Source organism: Aedes aegypti, chromosome 1, assembly GCF_002204515.2.
Source record: "Aedes aegypti strain LVP_AGWG chromosome 1, AaegL5.0 Primary Assembly, whole genome shotgun sequence".
Taxonomy (NCBI): domain Eukaryota; kingdom Metazoa; phylum Arthropoda; class Insecta; order Diptera; family Culicidae; genus Aedes; species Aedes aegypti.
The window spans coordinates 60,110,040-60,134,764 of record NC_035107.1 but is presented as its reverse complement, the minus strand read 5'-3'; the positions used below and the strand labels follow the sequence as shown (position 1 = coordinate 60,134,764).

Sequence of the window (24,725 nt, the reverse complement as noted above, 5' to 3'; positions counted from 1 at the left end):
CGATTGAATGATTTTCTTGCTTTCCCCATAGTTATTCCCATATAAACTTTGAAGGGCTTATGCAGTCTCAATTTTCATCGGAATGAGCTTACATTTTTGGAGGACACTCAGAATTTGATCTTGAATCGAATGAGCGGTGTGGAGCAAAAACGATTTTTCGAACCACTCTAATGTTACATATAGTAAACAGACCACATAATTCTAGTATTAAATTGCGACATTTCGTTCATTTGGTATTCCATTTGTAAAGGTGCACTAAGGTGACTATGCAGCAAAAAAATAATCTAGTATCTTTAGGCAATGTATTTTTATGTACACGCTTGTTTCGCTTAAATCTAGGTGGCTCATTTTACCCTACTCCTTTACTTTTTAAATAATATTCTATTTTACAATTATTTTGTTTACGAATACATCTAATTTGGCTCACGAATTGTTCAGTATTACCAGAAGTTTCAATGGATTGGTAAAATTTCCCGGAACAATAAATATATTTGTCCTATGGTCTTAATTGAAAAACCTAAATTATAAGATTTTCACAACAAAAAATAAATTTGTACATTTTTGTGAATATCTCGTGTTTTGAAACGAATTTTCTTAAGGTTTTCATTGTGGTGGGTATTTGAAGCATCCTCTAGCGGATCATAATGGCACTGGATAATAAAACACTGTTTTTGAGGTCAAGTCCTGGGTAGCTCATAGTTCCCCCATTGCCCCTTTGGAGCTTTCCATAAACCACGTGGTATTTTTTTTTATTTTCAAAATTGTTCACGCAACAATTTTTAAATTTTTATGAACTTTGGTTTTTGGATAAACTTTTCCTCCCACTAGAATGACCACGTGGTTTCTGGACTGCCGCTTCTAATTTCCCTGGTAGTGGACTTGTACGAGAAACGTATTTATGCATGAAAATACACTTCAACCTCTTCTTACGAACGTTTTTTTTACCGACGGTTCTTTTTACGACCACTTTTTTACGACCGAAACTCAGATTAACGACCGTTTTTAGAAATGATTATTATCTTAAAAAATATTCAAAATATAGGGTCAGGATCCAGACCACTTAGAAAGATGGCGTCTTCGGTAAAGTTGTTCATTAGCTCAAGCGCTGTCATTATAAAAGCTATGAGAATAAAAGTTTTGCCACCAGGCGACACTAGTGAGCATAGAACATTTGTTTTGCGGATATCTTAGGATTCTGACCACTTAGAAAGATGGCGCCTTCGGCAAAGTTGTTCAGTAGTTCAATAAAAATAATAAAAATAAAATTGGCTTTTTTATAACAATCGAGCAGTGTTGCCATCTATTACCAACATATGAAAACTTGAACGTCCATTTTGGAAAGTTCTCAACCCATGATTCAACTTTGCCGAATATCTCGAATCAGTATTTCTGCATCTAGACGTTGCGTTTTTCAAAAACATAATTTTAACGCTGATTTTTTTACGACCGATTCTTTTTACGACCCCCCGAAAAGGTTGAGGTGTATTTCTCAGAGAAATATCCCGATTTGAAGACGAATATAGCATGTTTAACTTGCTTGTTGTTCAGCGAAGAACATTGTGCGGAATTAGGGCAGTATAAAAAAGCCGCGCAATACTTTTTTTGGATAAAACTCAATAATTATGCTAATATTTGATAAGATATTATAGAAGCACCTTGAAACATGTATGTAGCAAGTAGTTCCATGGAATATTGCATAAAAAATAAAATAGTATTTCCATATATAAATAATTTTGTATAAAATGCGCGGAAATAAACAATGCGCTGAATTAGGGCAATTTACGGTACGGTACACCAAAAAAAAAAAACAAAAACTAGACCAATCAGGAGCTAGGGAACACTAAAACAGTATTTTCATAACAATTTTTAGAAAGTTTCTTCCAGAATTAAACCAGACACTTCTCAGAGATCACTTCTAACCATTCTTACTATGAGGATTCGGGACATTACGCCAAGTATTACTCTAGCAGGGTTGGTAACCAGTCACTTTTTGATGACCCTGTCACTATTTTCGTCCTGGACACTAAAAAGTCAGTATAGCAAATTTTTCAAATTTTTATTTTTACTAAATCGACAATTTTCATGATTTTATGATGAAACAATTGTCTAGATCCAATTCCTGAAGTCAAATAGCAGGACAGTAATGTTTTACTGTTTTTTATTCTAAACGAAAGCATTTTCGTTCTGAATCTATCAAGAACGGGACGGATTCTTTGATAACTTTCTGAGGTGAATATTTCTGACAGAATGTCTGAAATCTGTTGAATTTTGGAGGAATTTGTAATACAAGTTCTCGTAAAATTGTGAATTTTAGTATCGACTGAATTTATTCCAATAGGTTTTGGCAGAATACCAGTCTGACCGTAGTGCTTCACGGGCATCATCTTATCTGCCACACGATATACGCATGCGAAATTGGCAACTTTGGCAAAGAAAGCTCTCAGTTAATAACTGTGGAAGTGCTCAAAAGGACACTAAGCTGAGAAGCCGGCTCTGTCCCAGTGGGGACGTTAATGCCAAGAAGCAGAAGAAGTCTTACTTCGATTCATACAGTTATTCGTCCTGGTTATTTTTAATGGATTCCTTTAAAAACTCATCTACGGTTGCTCTCAGAAAAAAAAAAATCAGGGATTATTCGAGGAATTGTATTACTAACTTTTCAAGGGATACCTCAATAAATTAGAATTAGAAATGGTTCATAATGAAGTGCTTTCATTTCTATATGAATCTAGAATTTCGTTAAAGGATTACTCCTGCAGTTATTGCAAACATTTCTCAAGTAAATTCTCCATGGATTATTCAAAAGTTCATTTATAGTTTCACATCATTGATTACTACAGAAATTATTCCAGTATTTCTTCTAATCATTTTTACACAAATTTCTTCAGGGAATTCCTCAAGAGTATGAGAGTTTTTTCGCAGAGATACAGTGACCCCACGCAGTTGAATTACCCACAATTTATGAATCAGCTGACTTCAAAAGACAAAATTATTATCAAACTTGTCACAACACATCACAGAATTATTTTTACTGATAAGAAACTATGTGTAAAAATAATTCTGTGATGTTTTGTAACAAGTTTGATAATAATTTTGTCTTTTTAAATCAGCTGATTCATAAATTGTGGGTGATTCAACTGCGTGGGGTCACTGTACTTGTTATAGTTCATCCAGGCAGCAATTCTCGCTGAAACCAGGCCGCCATCGGCACCCATCGTTAAAATTCCAATTTGATGTCACTGATCGCTACACGCAGCGAACTGGACTATCGAAATTCATACTTTTTGCCTTATGAAAGATGGAACGATTATCGCAATACGAACGCTTTATGTATCGTTTTAGCATCACTCCACACCAAGGCGTCGATAGGCGCGGGGTGTACGTACGAGTCTATCGATAGCAAGGTCCTTGGTTCGATTCCAGGTTGCCGCGAAAACTATTTTTGTTTTCAAATTTCGGTTTCATAAGGCAAATTTATGAATTTCAACCCGATTCCTTGTGGCGAATTTTCATAAGGGGTTCCTATGTTTATCGATAGTCCATTTGCCTGAGTGTAGTTTTCGATAAAGCTTAAGGGTGGTCCTTTCAGTTTTCTCAAATTGGTGGACCCCTCGTACGCCAGCTAGCTAAACAGTTGGCGAAAAAGTCCATATTTTGATAAATCTTCTTCATTTTTTGTATTTCTTCACGTGATATGTCTCATATTTCCCTTGTAACACATAGCACAAATAGTGGCATCGTACAGAGAAAGGATATAGCTCTCATTTTAAGTTATAAAAATTGGCGGCCATTTTGAATTTTGTTAGTAAAACCGAAGTCGAGTCTAGTACACGACACTAAAGACGGCCTTACAGTTGAGGTCGAAATACGCGTATCTGTCAAAGGATACAAACTGTAGTGGAATTAAATGGTATAGTACTAAATTAGGTTTTTTCATCTACTTATAGGTATTCTACGAAACAGCTCGAAGATTTTTTATTAGTAAAATCGTTTTTCACCATTAGCGCACCGCTCGTTTTGAATTCTGAGATCACCATTAGAAAGCTGAGGAAAATTGCGTAAGATAGGCTACAAAAACTAGGTGAGCAATGGTATTTACCCTGTGAAATGAACTATTTTCTAAATCATGTTCTACGATTTTGACGTATATGACGAGTGCAATCAATGGAAACATTATTTTTTGTACAACAAAGAAACAAGTTTTCAATCGTTGATGTATTATTCGAGTCAGATGAAGAATATGAGTATTATTTTGAGCGAAACAATCTGGCGGCCATGTTGGAGTTTAACGCCAACTTGGTTTTGAGTAGTAGAATTAATTTTCATCTTGTTAGCACTCAAAATGTTGAATTTTAATGCTACCGTTACACTTACTCTTCTTCTTGTTCTTCTATTTCCTGACGTTACGTCCCTACTAGAACAGAGCCAGCCCCTCAGCTTAAGGACTGTTCATTTAAGAAAGTGGACACGTATTTTTTTACAGTAAACTGTTTATTTTCGAACAAATTCATGAGTGTACCGTAATTTCGGGTGAAATTGATCATTTTTATCGGTTTTCCTTGCCTATTTTCAATAATGCTGACAATGTCAATTAAATAAGTATATGAAAACAAGTACAATGGTGAGGTTCATTGGCTCGTATACCGAAATTTTCTAACAAATGTGATTTTAGTGCTAAAAATCATCTCCAAAATAATAAATCAGGGTGTTCAATTTCGGGGTGAAATTGATCACCTGTCAATACGATTGTTGTTAGTTTTTAAAACAATTCTGCATACTGAACATGAGTTCTCTGAATGCGAATATGCTTGCCAAATTTTAAGCAATACAATATTCATAGAAATTATAAATAATTAAATTTGAAGAATTACGCGAAAAGTGCCTAAATGTAGGAAATTTCCCAAGGAATTTTATGATACCGAACAGAAATTCAATTATTTCAAACAAATGAGCAATTTGGTACAAGTTTTGATGATGAAATCTGGCTTGGGAATATATTTTAAGCATCCTTAAAAACTTTTAAGTTTATACCATGTTCAAAACCTTGTTTAGAACAAGAAGTTTATGGATGTTTGTCAACACTGCACCATTCACAATTTTGATATTTTGCGTTATTTTCATATAAATAAACATTCTATAACGCTAAAACATCACTGCACACAATTCGACAATAGTTCCGACAAACAACGTTCATTCACTGCAGGTTACATTGATATTTGTGCTTCATTAGGAAGAAAGAAAATCGTGTGGCACGGTGATCAATTTCACCCTACTGATCAATTTGACCCGAATTTACGGTACCTAAAATACATGGAAATCAACGTAATTTCTATCAAATTCACATAAATTTGAACATTTATTGAGCATTGCTGGAGAATGCTCTTACTTTTCTTTTGATACCTTCCATAAAATTCTGCACAACTTTTTTCGGAACTTTTCGAACTGCTTTTTGAACTGCTGACCTTGCTTCTCTTCCATCCTTCTTAAGATGCCGTTTGATTATTGCCCAATATGTTTCAATGAGACGTAGTTCTGAGCAATTTGATGGATTCGATCATTTTTCTACAAATTCGACTTATTCCTTCTTGAGCATCTCCAAAGTAGCTGAAGCATAGTGAGCCGATGCTAGGTCTGGCAAAAACAATGGAGGCATGGTATGCTTTCAGAAGATGGGCCGAAGCCATTTTTAATGCATTCAGTTCTGTAATTTTCGCCGTTGATTGAACCCGTCGTGAAATATGTAGTACTTTTATACCGCAGGAGCAAATTGCTTACCATACCAAATCATTTTTTTTTTCCAAATTTTTCTGTTGGGATGTATCGTACGTCGTCAGGAATAACTGTTTTGGCCACAGCGTTGAAAAAATTCAATTTGGACACTTCGCGATTTAAGCCAAATCTCGGAACGGCAGTTTTTCTGTACACCATTTGTGCAGAAAAAAATTGAGAGTCGCCATGTCAATTCGACCCATCGTTTAGAATTTACAATTTTTTTATGTCAACTTTTGTCTGCTGTCAAAATAAACACTTGAGATCACACTGAAACAAAATTTTATTTGTTTTTATGGAATTTTACACCAAAATGCTAATATTTAGGTGCCCACTTTCTTAAATGAACAGTCCTTAACTAGCGCTTTAAAAACAAATTATCAAATAGGATTTTTTAATACTTATTTGCTACCTGAATGATTCTTCTGCATATCTTCTAGTTGAAAAGTAGCATTATTTCTTTCATTTATTTGGTCTCAAACCATTGTTGAAAATGAGCATCCAGTTGATCATCTGAGATAAGATAAGAATGAAAGAATCTGATTGTTTTTTTAACGGAGGCCTCACAATTCAACATGATGAGCTCTGAGATGGTAAAAAATCATTCAACTGCTAAAAACCAAGATGGCGTCAAAATCCAAGATGGCTGCCAGATTTTCCCACCTCAAAATGATACACTTGCGTTTCGGCATTACGTCCACATTAGAACATAGCCTGCTTCTCATCTTTCAATTTTGCTATTTTTCACATGCATGTTGGGCGGTAGTAAAAACAATACTTTATGGCTAAGTAGCCCGTCATTCGTTTTGGCAACAATGATGACTTTTCAGCTTGCATTTCAAAGTGATAAAACTCAGTCTTGATAGCTTTTATTGATTTGAAAATGTATCACTCTACGCGCTAACATGCATAAAGTATGCTGATACTTTTTCAGCTGTGTCAGTACAAAACCAACTGATTTTCTTTTATTCGAAATCGTGGGATGAATTAGCAACAATCATCAACGACGCGTACAAATTTCAATGACGGCCTACTTCGCCTTATGGCCCTGAAAATGATGGATTTTTTATGCTTAAAAATTGGAAATCTTAAATACAATAGTGTAATTTTGCACTTTTAGCAATGTTTACGTTAAAACTACAGATCTTACCACAAGACTTACTAATGTCCTAACGCGCAATCTATAAACTTTAATCAATGAACAACAATGCATATGATAAAAAAAATGTTTATTTCAATCAATGTTTTTGGACGGTTTTCATTTAATGAATTTATTTATTCATTATTACTGAATTCAAAGATATGTCGAAGAATTATTCTGTTATCAAAAATCGCATTATAAAAGAAAATTCCTATTTAAAAACCTGTATTTATAACTAATAAAGCTGAGTATCAGGCTCGGTTCCGGTAGGGACGTAACGTCAGGAAAATCAAGAATAATAATAAGAAGAGTATACGTAACCTTGTTTTTATTGGTAGTCTCTAAATTCGACATGCTGAGTGCTATCAAGGTGAAAAAATCATTCTACTACTTAAAATCAGGATGGTGTCAAAATCCAAGATGGCCGCCAAATTTTTCAAATAGTTCATTTCATAGGTTAAATACCATTGCTCACCTAGTTTCTGTATCCTATCTTACGCAATTTATCCTCAGCTTTCTGATGGTGATCTCAGAATTCAAAACGAGCGGTGCGCTAATGGTGAAAAAACGATTTTTCTAACATAATTCAAGATGGCGGCCAAATTTAAAATGGCCGCCCAATTTTGTTTAACTATAAATAAAAGCTATATCCTTTTTCTTTATGATGCCACTAAGTTTGCTATGTGTTCCAAGCGAAATATGAGACACATAACGTGAAGAAATACCCAAGATTTATCAAAAAGTGGGCTTTTTCGCAAACTGTTTAGCTAGCTGGCGTACGAGGGGTTCACCAATTTGAGAAAACTGTAAGGACCACGCTTAAGTTTTATCGAAAACTAGCGATCAGTGACATAAAATTGGAATTCTAACGATGTGTGCCGATGGTTTCAGCGAGAATTGGTCAAGGGTTGTTTGAGAGCTTTCAATTTCATCAAAAAGTACGTTAGAATTTTCTTTGATTTATATTTATTTTCTGCAAAAATTTCCTGAAGGAATCTTTTGAGAAACCTTTGGAGTAATTTCTGAAGGTATACTTAGAGGAACTTTTGTTTGAATTTGAAAACAGATTTCGTAGGGAATCCTAAGATAACTCTTGTAGATGTTCTAAGCAGGCATTCGTGCAGGAAGCCTTGGGAAAATAGATGTAGGTATCACTAGTTAAACCTTTGGGAAACGTCGGATTTTTTTTAAGAATCTTTGGAGGAATTCCTGGTGAAGTCTTTGAGGAAATTTCTGTGGTTACCCTTAGAAAATTTCCAGCTTGTATTCTTGAAAGCATCTTACACGAATTTTTTGGAGGAATTCCTTAGGAAGTCTTAAAATAATCACTAAATGAACTCCTAAATAAATCTTTGAAGTAGTATCCGGAGCGAAGTGGGCAAATATCTCAACTAATTTCAGATGTAATTCTAGTAAAACAAGCATTAAAACATCTCATAAAAAACGAGTAATTCCAACAAAAATTACTTAGGAAGTCTCTGATTAGATTTGGGAATTGAAACTCACAGTTTCTGATTTATTTTAGTTTTCTTTTTGTCTATTTGACCTTTATTTGTTCTAGTTTGGTCTTTTTTCAAGCAAGATGTCTCTAATGTTTCTTTTTTCAAGACACTCAATCGCTACGAGCATTGAGAGTTCAATAAGGAAGTTCTCTGAGGAAAATACCGGGTCTTCCTTCAAAAAGTTTCTTCCAAGATTAGTCTAGAAACTTCTCGAAAAAGTCCTCTAGAAATTTATTTAGGAATTTCTTAAAAAAAAAAAAAAAAAAAACATCTGTATGGTATTTCTAAAGCAAATCCTACAAAAATCTTTGATAAAAACACTTGATGTTGATAAGTATATGATAGACTCCTGTAGAATAAAACTTGTACAAGGTAAAGTCATAAAGAATTATCTAGATTATTATTATTACTGTTATTATTGAAAAAGATTACCGTAATCTGGGGTATCATTGATCAGCGGGGTAACATTGATAGGAATGACTCATCTCGTAATAAGTTGGTATCATATGATATCATTTATTGATGAAACATTTCCAAAGCATGAATGTTGCTTCTAAGCTATTTAAAATTAAGATTTTTGCAAAAATTGCGTTAAGTTTATGCGTAAATTTGTCAAGTTTGCCAAACAATGATTTCAATGGTTATGGATGACACTATCGAAGATTCATGTCTCACATAAGTTCCGCAAGCGATATGAGCAAGGAAAATGCGGTTCTCACTAAAAATGGCATCGCCAAAAATGATTTCGCTGTCAAAACATTTATAGGAATGTTCAATTAGGCAACATTAACGAATTACTGTTAAGAATGTAGAATTCCCTTAGGAAACTGACTACCTTTAGGCGTATTCCGGTGTTCGTGGTGTTTTTAATTTTAAAATAACTCAAAAAGTAAATGAGATGCAAGCGTTTGGACATCATATTCGGCTTCAGGGGCCATGATTTAAATAAGTAACGACATTTTCAATATTACCGAACGTTGTTTACATGGATGATCAATGTTACCCCATATGAGCTAAATGAAAAAATCACATAAAACATTTTGTAAACATGCTTAAATCTTTCAAAAAGCAAAATGCAGTATATAGTCACGAGCTATGAGTGGCAGTACTTGTTTTAAAAATATAAAACTTAGAACATTTACACTTTTGAATTAAATATTTAATATATCATAAAAACTGATCAATGTTACCCCGGATTACGGTATATAATAATGTTTCTCACAATTAAAATCGCCTTTTGCCATGGGCAAACTAACCCCAGTTCCACTACTTGAAAAATCGGTGTAAGGTCCCCTGGAAGAATACTCATAGGATTACTTGGAAGAATTCTTATATGTAAGAATCTTTGTGAAAAATGTAGAAATCGATGGATTAATTTCTGAAAGAAATCGTGATGGTATTCTTGGAAGAGTTATTTCAACAATACCTGTAAACATCACTGGAGTTATTAGCGTTGGAATCCCTTGTGTGTCCCTGAATGAATTTCTCAAAGAATATCTGGAAGAATCACTGAAAGAGTTCCTGATGCGTTTCTTCAATGAATTTGTGATGGAATTCTAGAAGAATAAGTGGAAGAAATCTTTGGAACCTACTGGATTTAGATCAGGATTCCGAGCAAGTATTCTTCCACGAATTCTTTTAGGAAATTTATCTTGATTACTCATGGGTTTTTTTAGTTAATTTCCATGAAAAAGCAATTCCTAAAAAAAATCTTGTAGGTAGCTGCAAGAACATGAAAACTCAATCCGTTTGCTCTACTTCTGCCTTTCTTGGTTGGCGAAGAGTCTTCGATAGGCCACGTAACCAGGGTTACGCTACCTACATCGTGCTAGAGGGGCTGCCTCCTCGGTGCTGACACAATACAGCATCGTCCGCTTGTTCTTTACATGCTGACCACGGTCATAGCCATCACAACCATCCACCTTTATCAGGGCTTTGGACCTGTAGCACTGGTTCTCAATAGTATCAAGTTCTTTCGGACATGCTACTATGGTGAGCCGTCATGCGCTAGCGGTGTTAGCTGCAAGAACAAAAAGGAACCAATAACTTGTCGTGCCGAAAAATTGTACCGTTTTGGAGTTTTTTGTTCATTGTAAGTCATTTGCTTGGAATTTTGGAAGAATTGCTTGAAGTTTGTAAAAAAAGTCTAAAATAAGACATTAGAGACCTTCCTTTCAAAATAGAGACTTTTTAGAGACTTGTATTGAAATAGAGACCAAATATCGAAAAAGAGACCTGCTATCAGCCCTGTTGTAATCTCAACAAACTTTATTCCGCAGGGCTGGCTCCTGAACATCGAGTGCCCCCTGGACGACGACAAGATCCCCCGCCTCAAAGACTTCGTGGCGTACTTGACGCGGAAATCCCACGAACGCATACCCGGTAGTATGATCATCTGGTACGACGCGATCACCGAAAAGGGTCTCCTCAGCTGGCAGAACGAACTGAACAGTCTCAATCAGGGTTTCTTCGCGGCGTGCGATGGAATCTTTCTGAACTACACGTGGACCAGGCAGCATCTGGAGCGATCGGAGAACTTCATCCGCAATTACTACCCTCGACGAAAACTGGACGTGTTCGTGGGGATCGATGTTTTTGGGCGCGGGCAAACTGCGAAACTAGACACCCATTCCACACTGGCCGCCGTCATTGAGTTCAAGTTCTCCACGGCGATCTTCGCTCCCGGATGGACGTACGAATCGCTCGAGGAGTCCATGCGTCGCGATCAACTCAATCCAGTTCAGTGTAATGATCGGTTCCTGAAGCTGAACGATCGTTTCTGGAACCTCCTGTGGAAATACCTGTACGTTCGAGGACCCACGGAGCTTCCCTTCTACACATCCTTCTGTTTGGGATCAGGGAAGATTCGTAACCGTCTGGGTAAGACCCTCGACGAGTCATGGTTCAATCTATCGCGCCAGGGCTTCCAACCGAGCATTCCGTACGCAGCGCCGCGAAATCTTGGAATCGATCCTATCTACTGGACGCACAGCTTCGAGACGGCTCTGGACGGTGGATCGTGTCTTCGGATGGAGGATATTCACCCGAACTGTCGACTTTTTGCATGTGATTTCGCGTGTGGAAGTGATCTTCTGGTGGGTTATGCGTTCCGAAGAAGCAACGAACTGAGTGCCGATGTGAGGTTGGTCTTGAAAGCGTACAATACGCGGTACCATGACTCGGTGAAGATCGTTTGTGGAGGCGAGGATTGTCACCTCAGTGAGAGAAGAAACGAAATGAAAGCGTTGTTGTTGGACAGTGAGGATTGGCCGAGGTTGTTGGAGCTGAAGGCGCAGTTGAAGCTTCCGCTGGTGGCCGCGATCAATGGGTGGGAGATTAGGTGAGTGTTGTTTTGTGAATCCCTTCTATGTTTCTTTCCGGCTCCCATTTCGTGTTACAGTTAAATCTCCATTACTCGATATTGAAGAGACCCTCGAGTTCAAAAATGATCAGTGCAACTGTGATCCAAGAGACCATCGTAGTAGCCATGAAAATCAACTTTTACTATAGTTCCATAGTTCTCTAACTCGATATCGAGATACTAATGTCGTTTTCGTTTTTAGGAACTGGGTCGGTGATCAACACATAAACAAACCAATGTCAAATAAATTGTAGTTCGGTCGAACCTGAATCGGGTTGGGGTTGAAACTGTGATTCAGAACGGGTTGCACCAGTTCCAACCTAGGTTCAAAAACGAATTCGATATAAATCTCTGAGAGAGAGGAGACAGATAACTGACTACTGACTTGTTTTCTTGGCTTCTTTGATTTCTTCTTCTCATGTTTGGGTTGTGCACATTGGTTCGGAGAGCACAAACTGGGTCAAAACCATTTTCACATCCCATTTGTTATCAAACCGATCATAAAATTAAAAAAAAAATCAAAAGTCATGGATGGATGCATGCAGTGGATCATAAAAATAATCCACAATATTTAAATATCCAACGATTTCATATGGGAGAACACAGGAAAACAACCTGAATTTTCAATCACATCCAGTTTTAGTTTGGCCAAATTTTTACAGTTTTTCACGCTCTGCCCTTCGAATGTGCGGTTTTCCAGTGACAGTTGATGACAGGTTCCCTTGACTTTTGGGAACTCGCAATCTGAGCCAACTGTCTCCTCTCTCTCAGCTAAATCTCGAGTAAGGAAAAGTTGACTGTATAGGCCTTTTCATGTGACAGGTCCGTGTTTGCATTTGTTTACATCGGTGGAGGACCGGTGCATACACGGGGCTGTCATTTCCATAGAAGAACTGTCAAACTGCTTCTTGATCAGCTGATTTGAAACGTCTTGTGAAAAGGGCTATACACGGAGAATTCAGACTACCCAAAAAATAAGTTCTTTTTACGCAAATTTGGGTAAACTGCATTTAGTTTTTACCCACGGTTGGGTTGTTTTGTTTCTCTCGCAAACAGAAACAGAGAAATGCACCGACCCATCGTCGAAGTTCAATGGAATAAGCCAAATTTGGGTTCTTTAGAGTTTACCAACGTTAAGTTGTTTTTACCCATCACGGAGACTTCGAAAGCTAACGCTGGGTAGATTTTTTTTTTGCACTGAGTTGTTTGTTTTGCCGTTGTCAAATGAAAACAACCTAATGATAGGTACATGTCAGTATACCCAAATTTGGGTTATCCCACGGAAGGGCCGAATTGCGTCAAAAGAAGTCAAAGTTGGGTTGATTGGTGGCTCCGTGTGTAGGAAAGTCCACTGTTAAGTAGCCATGTTTTTGTAGTGAGCATCAAAATCGCTTTTGCCAAATCGTATCAATAATAATTTTCCATTACATTAAACTGTTTTCGAGGCTCACCATAAAAAACAGTTTTCGTTCAGAATCAAATATTTCAAGCTTTTGCAACTGTGTGGCTGTTCAAATCAGCATAAAGAATAGTACAGTCGCCTCTCCACATCTCGATATCGAAGGGACCATCGAGATAGGGAGAGATCGAGACAAAGAAACAATTTTTGATGAATACTAGATTGAAAAACACTCCGTTGCCAAGAAAGTAATACACAAACAAACGTCATGTTGCGCTCCTAATTTGTTTTGAATCCCAAAACTTTGGTCTAGTAACCTTAGATGGTCATATCGACATACGGAGAGAAAATTGAGAACGAAAAATCAAGACATCGAGATATGGAGATATCGAGATAAGGAGGATATCGAGATATGGAGAGTGAAAATGTATGCTGATTGAAGGGACTTATGAAACCATCGACATAGGGAGAGATATCGAGATGTAGAACATCGAGATGTGGAGAGTCGACTGTATTAAACATATTTTCACCATACAATGTGTTTCGCCATTCTAGATTGTTTGCCCGAAACGACTATTTGTTTACTAACATTGAATTGTCTTGGGAAACCACTTCCCAGTGGGAACCGAAGATGGTGGCTCGTTTTTTTTCATGGGATAGTATTGTGGTGCCAGAAGCCTGTATATGGTTTATCCAAGAATTATGTAAGGTAACTCAGGATAACTTTTCCACAGTTGTTCTTAAAGCATTCCTCAAAAAGTTTTTCGAAGGATTTCTCCAAACAGCATGTTTAAAATTTCCCTTTAAATTCATCTTTAGATTCTTATCGAGCTTCCTCGAGGAGGTTCTTTCATGTACTCTTGAAGCACTGCTGGTACTTCTGTTGTGATTCTTCTATGATTTATATTAGTATTTGTATTTTTCCAAGTTTTCTCCATGGATTCTGATAACATCCAACATAGGGATTCTAATACTTCAGTCATATCTTCTGAAATTTCCCTCAAAATGAACATTATCAACTACATCCAAACATTTCTTCATGATTACTAAATTTAAAATATTGACAATAATTTCTTCCAGAACTTCCCTTAGAATCCCTTGATATGAAATTAATCTAAGAATATGAAGGGGTAGCTCCGCACAAATTGATGAGATACCGTAAAATGGTTCGAATAGAAACACTCTCCGAAGTATTGGGATATATGTCCAACTTAAACCGTGTGGATAAAAAACAATTTTATTAGTCTCAAATATGGGTGGCGTCTTCCTTTGCAGAGGCCCTGAATTAGAATTTATAAATAACTAGTGGACCCGGCAAACTTCGTCTTGCCATCAAGTAGGCTGTTGAAAAACGCCATGAAACGCCCCGTGCAAAATGGAAGTTCTGTTCACTCCTGTTTTTTTTTCAACTTTCCCGTTAAATATCCTTTGCTTTTTATACAAACGAACACGTCGGAACCCTTAACGAATTCAACTGTGAAGGATTCATGAAAATCCGTTGGCCCGTTCTTGAGCCATTTCGTGACATACAAACACCGTTCCATTTTTATTTATATAGATAACTATATCATACACTTATTTAGTAAAATATTGCATGTTTCTATTCACCCCGCAATGGGGCATATACACCCAACCAGTGACTGCATACTTTTAATATTGTTCTGCATGAAAACTACAAATATTGTATAATATGGTTGCAGATACAGAATTTGCAAGGTTCTTATATAGTATTTGTATTGAAATCTTACATTTTCTGTAAGATAACCTTGCTTTTTCTGTATTTGCTACGATATTATACTATTTTTGTATTAGGTCTTGTTTTGGGTGTAGATTCGCGCCGAACCCACCTAATCGAGTACTGCAATTGAGTGCTAGGGGATGGTAGCCTTCCTTAGCCGACTGGTTAGAGTCCTCGGCTACAAAGCAAAGCGATGCTGAAGGTGTCTGGGTTAGATTCCCAGTCGGTCCAAGATCTTTTCGTAATGGAAATTTCCTTGACTTCCCTGGGCATAGAGTATCATTGTACCTACCACACGATATACAAATGCGAAAATGGCATCTTTGGCAAAGAAAGCTCTCAGTTAATAACTGTGGAAGTGCTCATAAGAACTCTAAGCTGAGAAGCAGGTTTTGTCCCAGTTAGGACGTAATGCCAAGAAGAAGAAGAAGGGATGGCAGACGTGCTATAATTGAGTAGCATATAATTCAATTATCATTAGTTGTAGTACCTAGCTAAGTTTCTTAAAGTTAGAAGCCCACACATAAATTCATTAAGCTGAGCTTCCAAAGCATAAAGCATTCCAAGATTTTATCCAAATTAAGTTTCAAGTGAAATTCCAAGTGCGAATAGCTTCTATTCGAGCACAAAAAATACTCCTAGCGGAAGTTAGTGACAACTCCGTGAGCTTTGCTAGTGAAATATCCGGTCGCGCCACTCCCGCCGAGCATAACGACTAATGCTACAGCAAGTGGCCGTTTCAACCACCTTTCCAATTTCAACGGAAATCGCGAACCTTTTTCAAGTGGAACTTGGAGAAATAGCAAAATGTATTCACTTAGTGAAAGATATAAAAAAATATTATTAACAATTTCAATTTTTGGATCATGATAGATATCGGTAAGAATGACGGATGTTTCAAGCTATCTAAATAGTTTCTTTATATCTATCTATATCTGAGGGGTGCGGTCTCGAACATTTTGGTCTTTCAATTTGAACACAAATTTTTCCACAAGTGCTAGGTAACCGTTATTTGTTTGCTTGTTTCGCAGGAAACCATTTTCAAGGTGCACACTTAAGATACTTCACACAAAACATTTACAGGATATAAGTCCAATAAATCAGCTGAATCGGATAGTTTCAGTATTTTAGTTTAAAATATATTTCACAAATATCTGGAAAAAAACAACGTTTCTTTTGACAGTTGATAGTTTTTGTGTCACATAAAATGTATAATTTTTTTAGCGTGACGAAGTAATGACCACATGCTACTAGGCATACTCGGATTATTTTGATGAAAATTTAGGCCTGGCTGCTAGTTGATATCCAGCTCGCACCCCTTAGATGGTGTTTGTATGTCACGATATGGCTTGAGAGCTGGTCAACGGATTGATGATAGTTTTTCACTGTTGCACTCCATAAGGGCTGCGACATGTTAGTGCGAGGAAAAAGTTCGGGAAAGTCTCCAGAATAATAGGGAAAACGGGAGACGACTAAGATGTAATTTTGTATGGGGAATTTTTTGACATTCTCCAACAGCCTACTTGATGGCAAGACGAAGTTTGCCGGGACCACTAGGGTAAGTGTTCCCTTAGTTGTGGGTGTTCCTATAGTTGCGGTAGTGCCGTTTTCACTGATTTTATCACTTTAGCTACAGCACCGACACTGCCAATCGACGTATTGGCTTGTTGATATATGGAATAGCTGAAAAGAGCGTTTAAACTGATGAAATATCACTAAATTTGCTAAAACTTTTCTTACTTGTACCAATAGTTGCGGTAAAGTGTTCCTATAGTGGAGGATCCCATAAGAAAAAAACGGATACCGCAACTAAAGGAACACAAATTAAAAATATACCGCAACTAAAGGAACAGTGTACCAATAGTGGAGGTTTTTTTCTCACTGACATGCCGTGGATTACTGGGATGAAATCATTTTTCTCATTAAGTCAATGGTCGTTACTTCCCGTTACAACAATAACATGTACATTAATTGCACTTCTTGAATTAAGGCGGTTAAATGAAGTTCAATCGTGCTTAGTACCTCCACTATTGGCACATCTACCCTAGTTTTTTTTTAAAATGTCACTAATTTGCAGCTATTGAACTAATGGAAAAAAATATATTTTAGTAGATTTTACGAGTGGATACGAGTAACTGACACTGAAGAAGACTGCAAGTGGTAGTCGAAATACGCGTATCTGTCAAAGGTAATCATTTACTAGCGGAATTAAAAGGTACACGGTACTCCATCTACTTTTAAGTTTCTCTATTGAGATTCTGCTCAGAGGATTCAAACATTAATAAGAGATTTCCCAATGACATAATTGGGATATTTTTTGTTGCAATTCGCCCCATATTTGCTATTCTCTCCGTTTTACGGTTCATGTGTTTCTAGATTCGTTGAAAGAATCCTTCAAGATTTCTTAAAGTATTTGTTATGAGATTATTTCGAAAATTGATTCTGCAAATTTTTAGTATTTCCTCAAAACGTTTTATTTAAGATTTTTCGTAACGTCTTCAAAAGATACATATGTGCAGATAGCGATTCGCAGTAGAGTAAAGTGGGGAAAAAGTTCGAGTGGGGCAAGAGTTTCTTTTTGAGATTTCTAGCTCAACTCAAAACAAAACTTATAAATGTCATGGTGGTTCGAATGCTATTCAAATGAGGGACTTTCACTCCAAATATAATTAAAATCTATTAAGATTTGGAAAAGTTATTGCTGGTCGTTGTTTTTCGACGTGAATATTGTAATTTTCGGTCAAACTTTTGTTGCATGGTTGCATAATAAAATCTTTTTCATTATTTTATTTAAGGGCCTATCGTAAGGATGGTTTATGGTGTATTAGTTTTTGCATAAATGCTTGGAAACAATTTTCGATTCATAGTGGAGCGAAAGTTCGAATCAGCAGGGCAAAAGTTCGACCCATGTACAAACTCACGGAAAAATTCACATATTATCTACAAATTTAGCGAAATTTGCCTGATCGTGCGAAAAATGTCATCAAAATTTTACATTTTCAATTAGTATTGCGAAAAACAGCTATTTTGCGGTATATTACAATAACCCTGTTTTGGGCTATTTTCTGATGAAAATTTAGTGTTCAAGTTCAAGGCTAGTATAAAGTATGTCTATCATAAAAGTGTCAATATTTTGTGTTTCGACCAACGCACTTTTGCCCACACTAGATTCGAACTCTTGCCCCACCGGTGGGGCAAAAGTTCGTTTAAGACAATCAATTTTGAAACTGTTATAACTAAATATGGGTAAATATTTTGACAAAGGTTTGTTCAGCAAAATTACAGCCAATATGTTGGTGGTTCACTGTGTGGTATTTATTTTGTTTCAGCGGCTATTGTTTCTCTGTAAATTTTGATTATACCACTAAGGTCGAACTTTTGCTCCACCTTACTCTATGCAATACATAGGAAATATGGATATGAGAAATAGTTAATTGTTTGTTTGATCTGAATTTTCGTGGACCTCATATGGAGATTGCCTTACGCATTCTTCCAGTACATTCTTCAACCATTTACATCAGGACAACTACAAGAATCTGATTCCACGATATTTTACAAGTTACATTAGAAAACTTTTCAAAAAAAATTTCGCACGTTTTGCCGGGAGTGTTTTGATATAGTCATCAAAACGGGTTTTGCGTCTCGTTGTTTTTTCGTTTATTTAGCTCGTGTGTGTTAGGCGTGTTGCTGACGAAATTGAAAGTTTCTGCCCTTTCGACGATGGACTATCAATTGGTGAGCTCGTTTCATGCTTCTATGTCTAATAAGTAAAATTTGACTATTCATGTTTTTGTCGGCACAACAGTACGAATGTTAAGGTTATGGATTTGTTTAAATACAATGGATGATTCGTCGCTCCAAGTGTCGGCATGCTCTATTTCATATTTTTCATTTTTAATAACTTATGCATTAGATCTCGTTTAAAAATAATTGGATGGTTCGACACAAGAAGTGTCGACGTTTTCTTTACAGCCTGATATATAGTACTATCTCGATTCATTTTTTTACTGTTCGTCAGCGGAGGTTCAGTTTGGATGACTATTTGAGGATACATGAATCGCATCACTTACCAAAGTGAATTCTGATTGTGTAGCATCTTTTTCTTTCCCACTAACAAAAACCACTTTCCCGTGACAACCATGAAGATGCAAAGGTATACTCGGTCTTTAGTAACAATGGATGTCACACTAATATTCCTTCCCATTCCAGATGGCCGTAAGGGCATGGCCGGCGCCGTCATTGACTCTCTAATGTTTTTGTATTCTCGAAATTGTACTCTGAAGATGGTAAGCTACTCCCAAGCTCCGTCTGTTGGTTCTTAGTGCAACTTTGATAATTCTGGTCAATCACGGAGTAGCAACTGCGAATTGTACGGTCATCAAAGCTCATGCTCATGAATGTCAATCAAATTTTGGAAAATCAAGAATAGTTATCAGGAGAGGCGACATCACAGAAATTTTGATAATTGAATTCGAGTACATGTGAGTACGGGAATGATCAACCTCTCCTCACTGATCAGCTACACCCCGAATTACGGTAACTAAAGAAGTTTTATGAAGGATTGATTTGATAAATTTCCTAGGAAATTTTTAAGTAATTCCTAATTTTCAGTTTTGAATAGAAAAATACTGCTACTGAAAAAATAGAGTTATTTGGATATGTTTGATGAACTGTTGAAGGTTTCTTCTCCACACAATCGACTATTACCAAGAACATGTGAAGACACGATTCAGACAAATTGTATCGTGCAATCCAGATACGTTTTCTGAAGTTTTGAATTTGTAAGAAGCACATATTTTTGTTTTTTGAATCATACCACAGTGATTGATCAAATTCACCCCGGAATAAAAAAAGTTCCACTTTTTATTTCTTTAAATTGTTTTTGTTACTATCATAATATTTTGTTACAGTTTTGTCTATAATTCGATAAATATCCTATTGGTTCACGTTTCAAAAATATTTAGACGATGGTATATGCATATCAGCAGCCCTTATAGAACAGAACCGTTCAAAAGTAATCAACTTCACCTCATTTTACGGTATTATTGATTCACAATTTGTTTTTGTCCAAAACGTGATTAAAATAAACGAATCTATGACAAAATGTCGAAAGACAAAAGGTCGAAACGACAAAAGGTCGAAGAACAAGAAAGAAGAGACAAAAGGTCGAAAATCTTTTTTTTAAAGAAGGAAAAATTTCCCACCATGCAAATCGTTTTCGACCTTTTGTCCTTTCGACCTTTTGTCCATCAACCGAAATAAACAGTTTTGATTAAAATTTAGGCCCTTTTGGGGCTGTTCATTGATTACGTAACACAAATTTGGCGGGTTTTCAACCCCTTCCCCCCATAGTAAGATTTTTTTGCAGAATATTAAAAATTATTTGTATGACGTGTAAGAAATCTCAAGTCCCCCTCCCCCATAACCTCATAAGTTTTTGATGGACGGCTCTTTTGCAGCTTTCTCAGCTCATCGGCTATTGGTACATCGTCCCTAATTGTATTACAGAGGAGATTCGCTGGTTGGACCACGACTGCCTCCCAACTAGCGAACCTTACCCATTAGTTGGGACGACTGACAGCTAGTGAATATGCTCCAGTCTCACGCATCTCAGATGTCAAAGTCAATTTGAAATCTATTTTTGACAATCGAATGCTTTTAAGTAGGATTTTTTTCCCAACTAGCAAAAGCCCAACCATCGAGTCATTCCATGTAGCGGAGCTCCCACGAGCAGGCTCGGTAACTGTGATCACAATTTGCCACAGTTCATCGATTCTGACAGTCAACCAAAACACAACGCAGCAGCAGCATCAATACCATCAGGCGTTGCGCTGCCAACGGTTCACACACTGTTTGACTGTTTTTGTCTCTCCACTATGACCGTTTTCGGGCAGCCATCTCGAGGTGAATGATTGAAAAAAATGTTAAATAATTCAATCGCTAATATTTCGCGTGTGTTCTCAATTAATTGAAATCTTTTAGCGCTAACAGCAAGAGCACAATCATTCCGTTGCGATACATATAAACAAGTTCAATTTCATGCTGCCTTTATCGAGCAAAAATGCAAAACCCCGAAAAGCGGAAAAATCGTGTTACCACTGTGCTCTAGTCATTTCGCATTCGGGTTTGAAAAAACGTTAGGAAGAAGAAGATTACAGTTTTGAAGAGCCGTGACATTTTTTTGTTTTGAACGGTCATGGTTTACTTTGGATTTTGATGGTCGTGTAGAAAAATGTGAATGTCGAGGTGGTAAATGTTTGCGACAGTACATTTCCCATCACTGCCCACGAGCGAAACCCCCTGTTTACCAAAAATAACAGTTTTTTATATAGTGCTTTTAACCTACTAAGTAGCATTAAATCATTAGTAAATCAACGTTTTGGCTCAATACACGGCTTATTGGTTACCTGGATGCCAATTGTTTTGATATTACGTTGCATCAAGGCGTCGATAGGCGCGTGGTGTACGCACGGACCTTGGTTCTATTCCAGGTAGCTTCGAAAACTTTTTTTTTGTTGTTTTCAGATTTGAGTTTCTTAAAGCAAAACTATGATATTCATTCTGATTCCTTGTGGAGAATATTATATGTATTTCGAGAGACAATTTGCCTGAAGGTAACGTAAAACTTGACATTTTAATCTATTGTTTCGTGCGATCAGTCATATTTCGCTAAATTTAATGAAGCTTTTAGACAATTCAAATGCGTTCTTATTATAGTGTTAGCTACGCCCTCACATAGAAAAGGGAATAAGCACTATTTTTTGTTTTGTTTTATGTAATTTGTGGGCTTCGTAACAGAGCGAATAGTGTCGTCAGGCAATAAACACATCGTGGAAGGGGATGTGTATATCCGGGATACTATGACCGTTCCGGGCTGAAATATATCCGGACTACTACCGTTTTGATTCATATTACGGACAGCTTCAAATTCCGGACACCCTACTTTGTATGGGAAACATTTCACACGAAATGTTTCAATTTTTGCCGTTCAAATGTTCTCAATTTCAAGGCTCGTTTTAGTAAGCTTTTTCCATAAATATCTTTGAAAATTAATAATGCCCAACTACCTTAGATGTCTCTTCAGTGGTTTGACGATTTTGATTGATGATTTGACTGTTCGATTAATGCTCATCATGAGCTGTCCGGAATTCGAATCAAAGTGTCTGGAATATGAGGCAAAAGTGAGGAAGCGTCCGGAATAAGAATCATGAAAAGGCCGCGCATTTTGATTTTTTTGAAATTATTCTAGTTGCGGAAGCGTATTCTTACCCACCATTCGAAAGCTAAGGGCTTCCGACGCTTGATAACGCTAAAGAAACATACAGAATGATTTATTTTGTGTGCTCTATGCTGGGTCATACTTCACTGAGGCCTTAAGTGTCCGTAATATGAATCAAAACGGTATGACGTTCTTCTTAAACGACTTTCAACTTTCAAAAATCCATAGTTTCTTTAAGGTGAAACAGTTTTGAATCAATTTCTAAGATTGCACTGAAACTTCAAAGGCACAAATCACGCGGAAGAAGCATCCAACAACAGTGAACTTTTTATTTTGGTTTTGTGCACTAGCAGAAAGCTTAAAATAAGAAGATCAGAAACGTTTACCAACTATTTCTCCAGTTTTGTGCCTTTGAAAACGTGAGTAGGAGTACAAGTCGGCCATTGTAACGACCATCTTTGGATTCCGAGGTGTTTCACCTTAATACCCATCCATTGAGGAGCTTGTTGAATAAAACTATTGGTTGTGAAAAATTTTAACCTGCATTTATCTATCTATATAAATAAAAATGGAGTGGTGTTTGTATGTCACGAAATAACTTGAGAACAGGACATCCGATTTGCACAATTCTTTCACTATTGTCTTCTTGAAGGGCTCCGACGTGTTCGTGTGACGAAAAAGTTTAGGGAAGTTGTCGGGAAATCAGCTAAAACGGGTGAGTACTAATATGTCATTTTGTATAGGAGATACCTTGACATTTTTCAACAGCCTACTTGATGACTTGATGGCAAGACGAAGTTTGCCGGGACCACTAGTTTGGAATAAAATAGATTACATGATTGAAATAGATTGACAATTTTGCATCTCGGAAAACTTCCTAAAACGTTCCCATAAATCGCATTCCAATCCACAATCCAGCAAATCACAACGATGAATATTCATCTTCTGTTACGTTATTGATCGCGAAACGACAATCACGACTTATGCTAATTACAAAATTATTAATCCATCTCTTTCGTCTTCCTTCTTTCTTCTCAACTCCGCAGATATTACTACCTATCGTTCGAAGCCATCGTCCAGCCGGTATCGATCGTGGACATCGGCGTCGAACTCGTGAAAGATGACCCCAAGGATCACGTCCTGCTGGGGGCCATTTCGCTGCAGGCCGGTTTCCCCGCCAGCCGCAGTCGCATCCGGAAGCGCTCGATCGTTACGTTTGGAGCGTGATGATGATGATGACGACTTTTGACTTTAATTAGCTGTCGTCACTCTTTGTAGCCACACTTACCCGTACACGTCACTTAAATATCTAGTTACTCGCTCGGCCTATGTAAACAGCTTAAGGTGCAGCAGCATGCAGTGGAAGAAACATGGACCGGTTCTTCTTGGGAAACGTGAGCACCCTGATGAAAAATGTTATAAAACTACAATAGGATTTATTGTAACACTATCATAATTTCCAACAGATTTACTTTAGAACAAGATGCAATTTTTTGTCAATTAGTCTACTACCTATTCTATTTTTTGTACCATTGAATCAATTTTACAATACAAACGGCCGTCGAATAAACAAAAGAATTTTGAAAAATAATTTCAAAAATTGTTCGTTTGTTTTCAACCATCTTCTTCTAAAAACACTTTTTGGAATTCAGAAGACCACTAAGTACAAACCTTGAAAGTATCATTCCTACTTTGCTTATAACAAGACAAAATAGAATTTTGATTGCATTTTCTTCCAACAATAGAATGGTCTGGAAAACGGTAGAAATGTTTCAACCTTGTCGAAAAATTCTACAATAAACAAATTATGGACTCTCTTATACATCGTATGTTTTATGATGTTTGAATAGCTTGAACAAAATAACTGTAAATTTTCAATCGGGCACCTACATGCTTGCGCTAAGTACCACAGGAGGACGCCGAGATGCTTCAGGAAGGTCAACCGCAGCGCTCAAGTTGTACTCCTCGACTGTTTCTCCGGTGCAAGTGTTCTTATGTTTTTCTTACAGGCATTTCAGTTTTGAATAAAAGTAAAATTGATGATCGACGAATGTGTTTAAATTACGGTTAACGAAGTAGCCGCAATTTGTGTAACCTGTACTTGCCTTAATACCATATGATTATAACGCTTATCAATACATCTTTAATCAGTCTGTCAAGACAGGAGTCTAGGAAATCGTATTTCGCCGGTCATTGTATGACGTCCCCATATTCGGCAATCAGCGACAGGTTCCAAATTCATAGTTCAAACAAACATCTGCTACTGGCGGTGGCTGCGATTCAAAATAGGAAACTAGGTTATGTAATTCTCCAATCAAAACCGGCACCACTTTGCATATGGATGGTCCGCTGAGCACAAATCCAAGTAAGCTTAGCTCTCCGCCGTCAGCGTCTTCAGCGTTTATCGGAGCAGGCCATGCGATGATGTCGTAATCAAAGTGTGTGGCGTGCACCTCGTTGCGTTGTTATCTATAGAGTATCATAAAGTCATCGAACTTGACAGGAGAATCGGCGAATAGGGTTAAATCGTTGCACGAGACCTCCGACGCCTCGTCGTAGGCTCCTCACTGCAACGCAAGCATTTCCCATCCAATTT

At 37.1% G+C, this 24,725-nt stretch overlaps 1 protein-coding gene across 2 annotated transcripts in view; it reads left to right on the top strand.

Annotated features, from left to right (window-relative positions):
- LOC5576074 (cytosolic endo-beta-N-acetylglucosaminidase) overlaps positions 1-24,295 on the top strand; it is a 49,114-nt gene extending 24,819 nt beyond the window's left edge. For both annotated transcript variants that reach the window (XM_021857634.1, XM_021857639.1), the window contains 2 exons: positions 10,692-11,752; positions 23,176-24,295. In XM_021857634.1, the coding sequence (XP_021713326.1) occupies positions 10,692-11,752; positions 23,176-23,356 (1,242 nt within the window). In that variant the 3' untranslated portion in view covers positions 23,357-24,295. The remainder of the gene's footprint in view (positions 1-10,691; positions 11,753-23,175) is intronic.
- Positions 24,296-24,725: the final 430 nt, after the last annotated feature.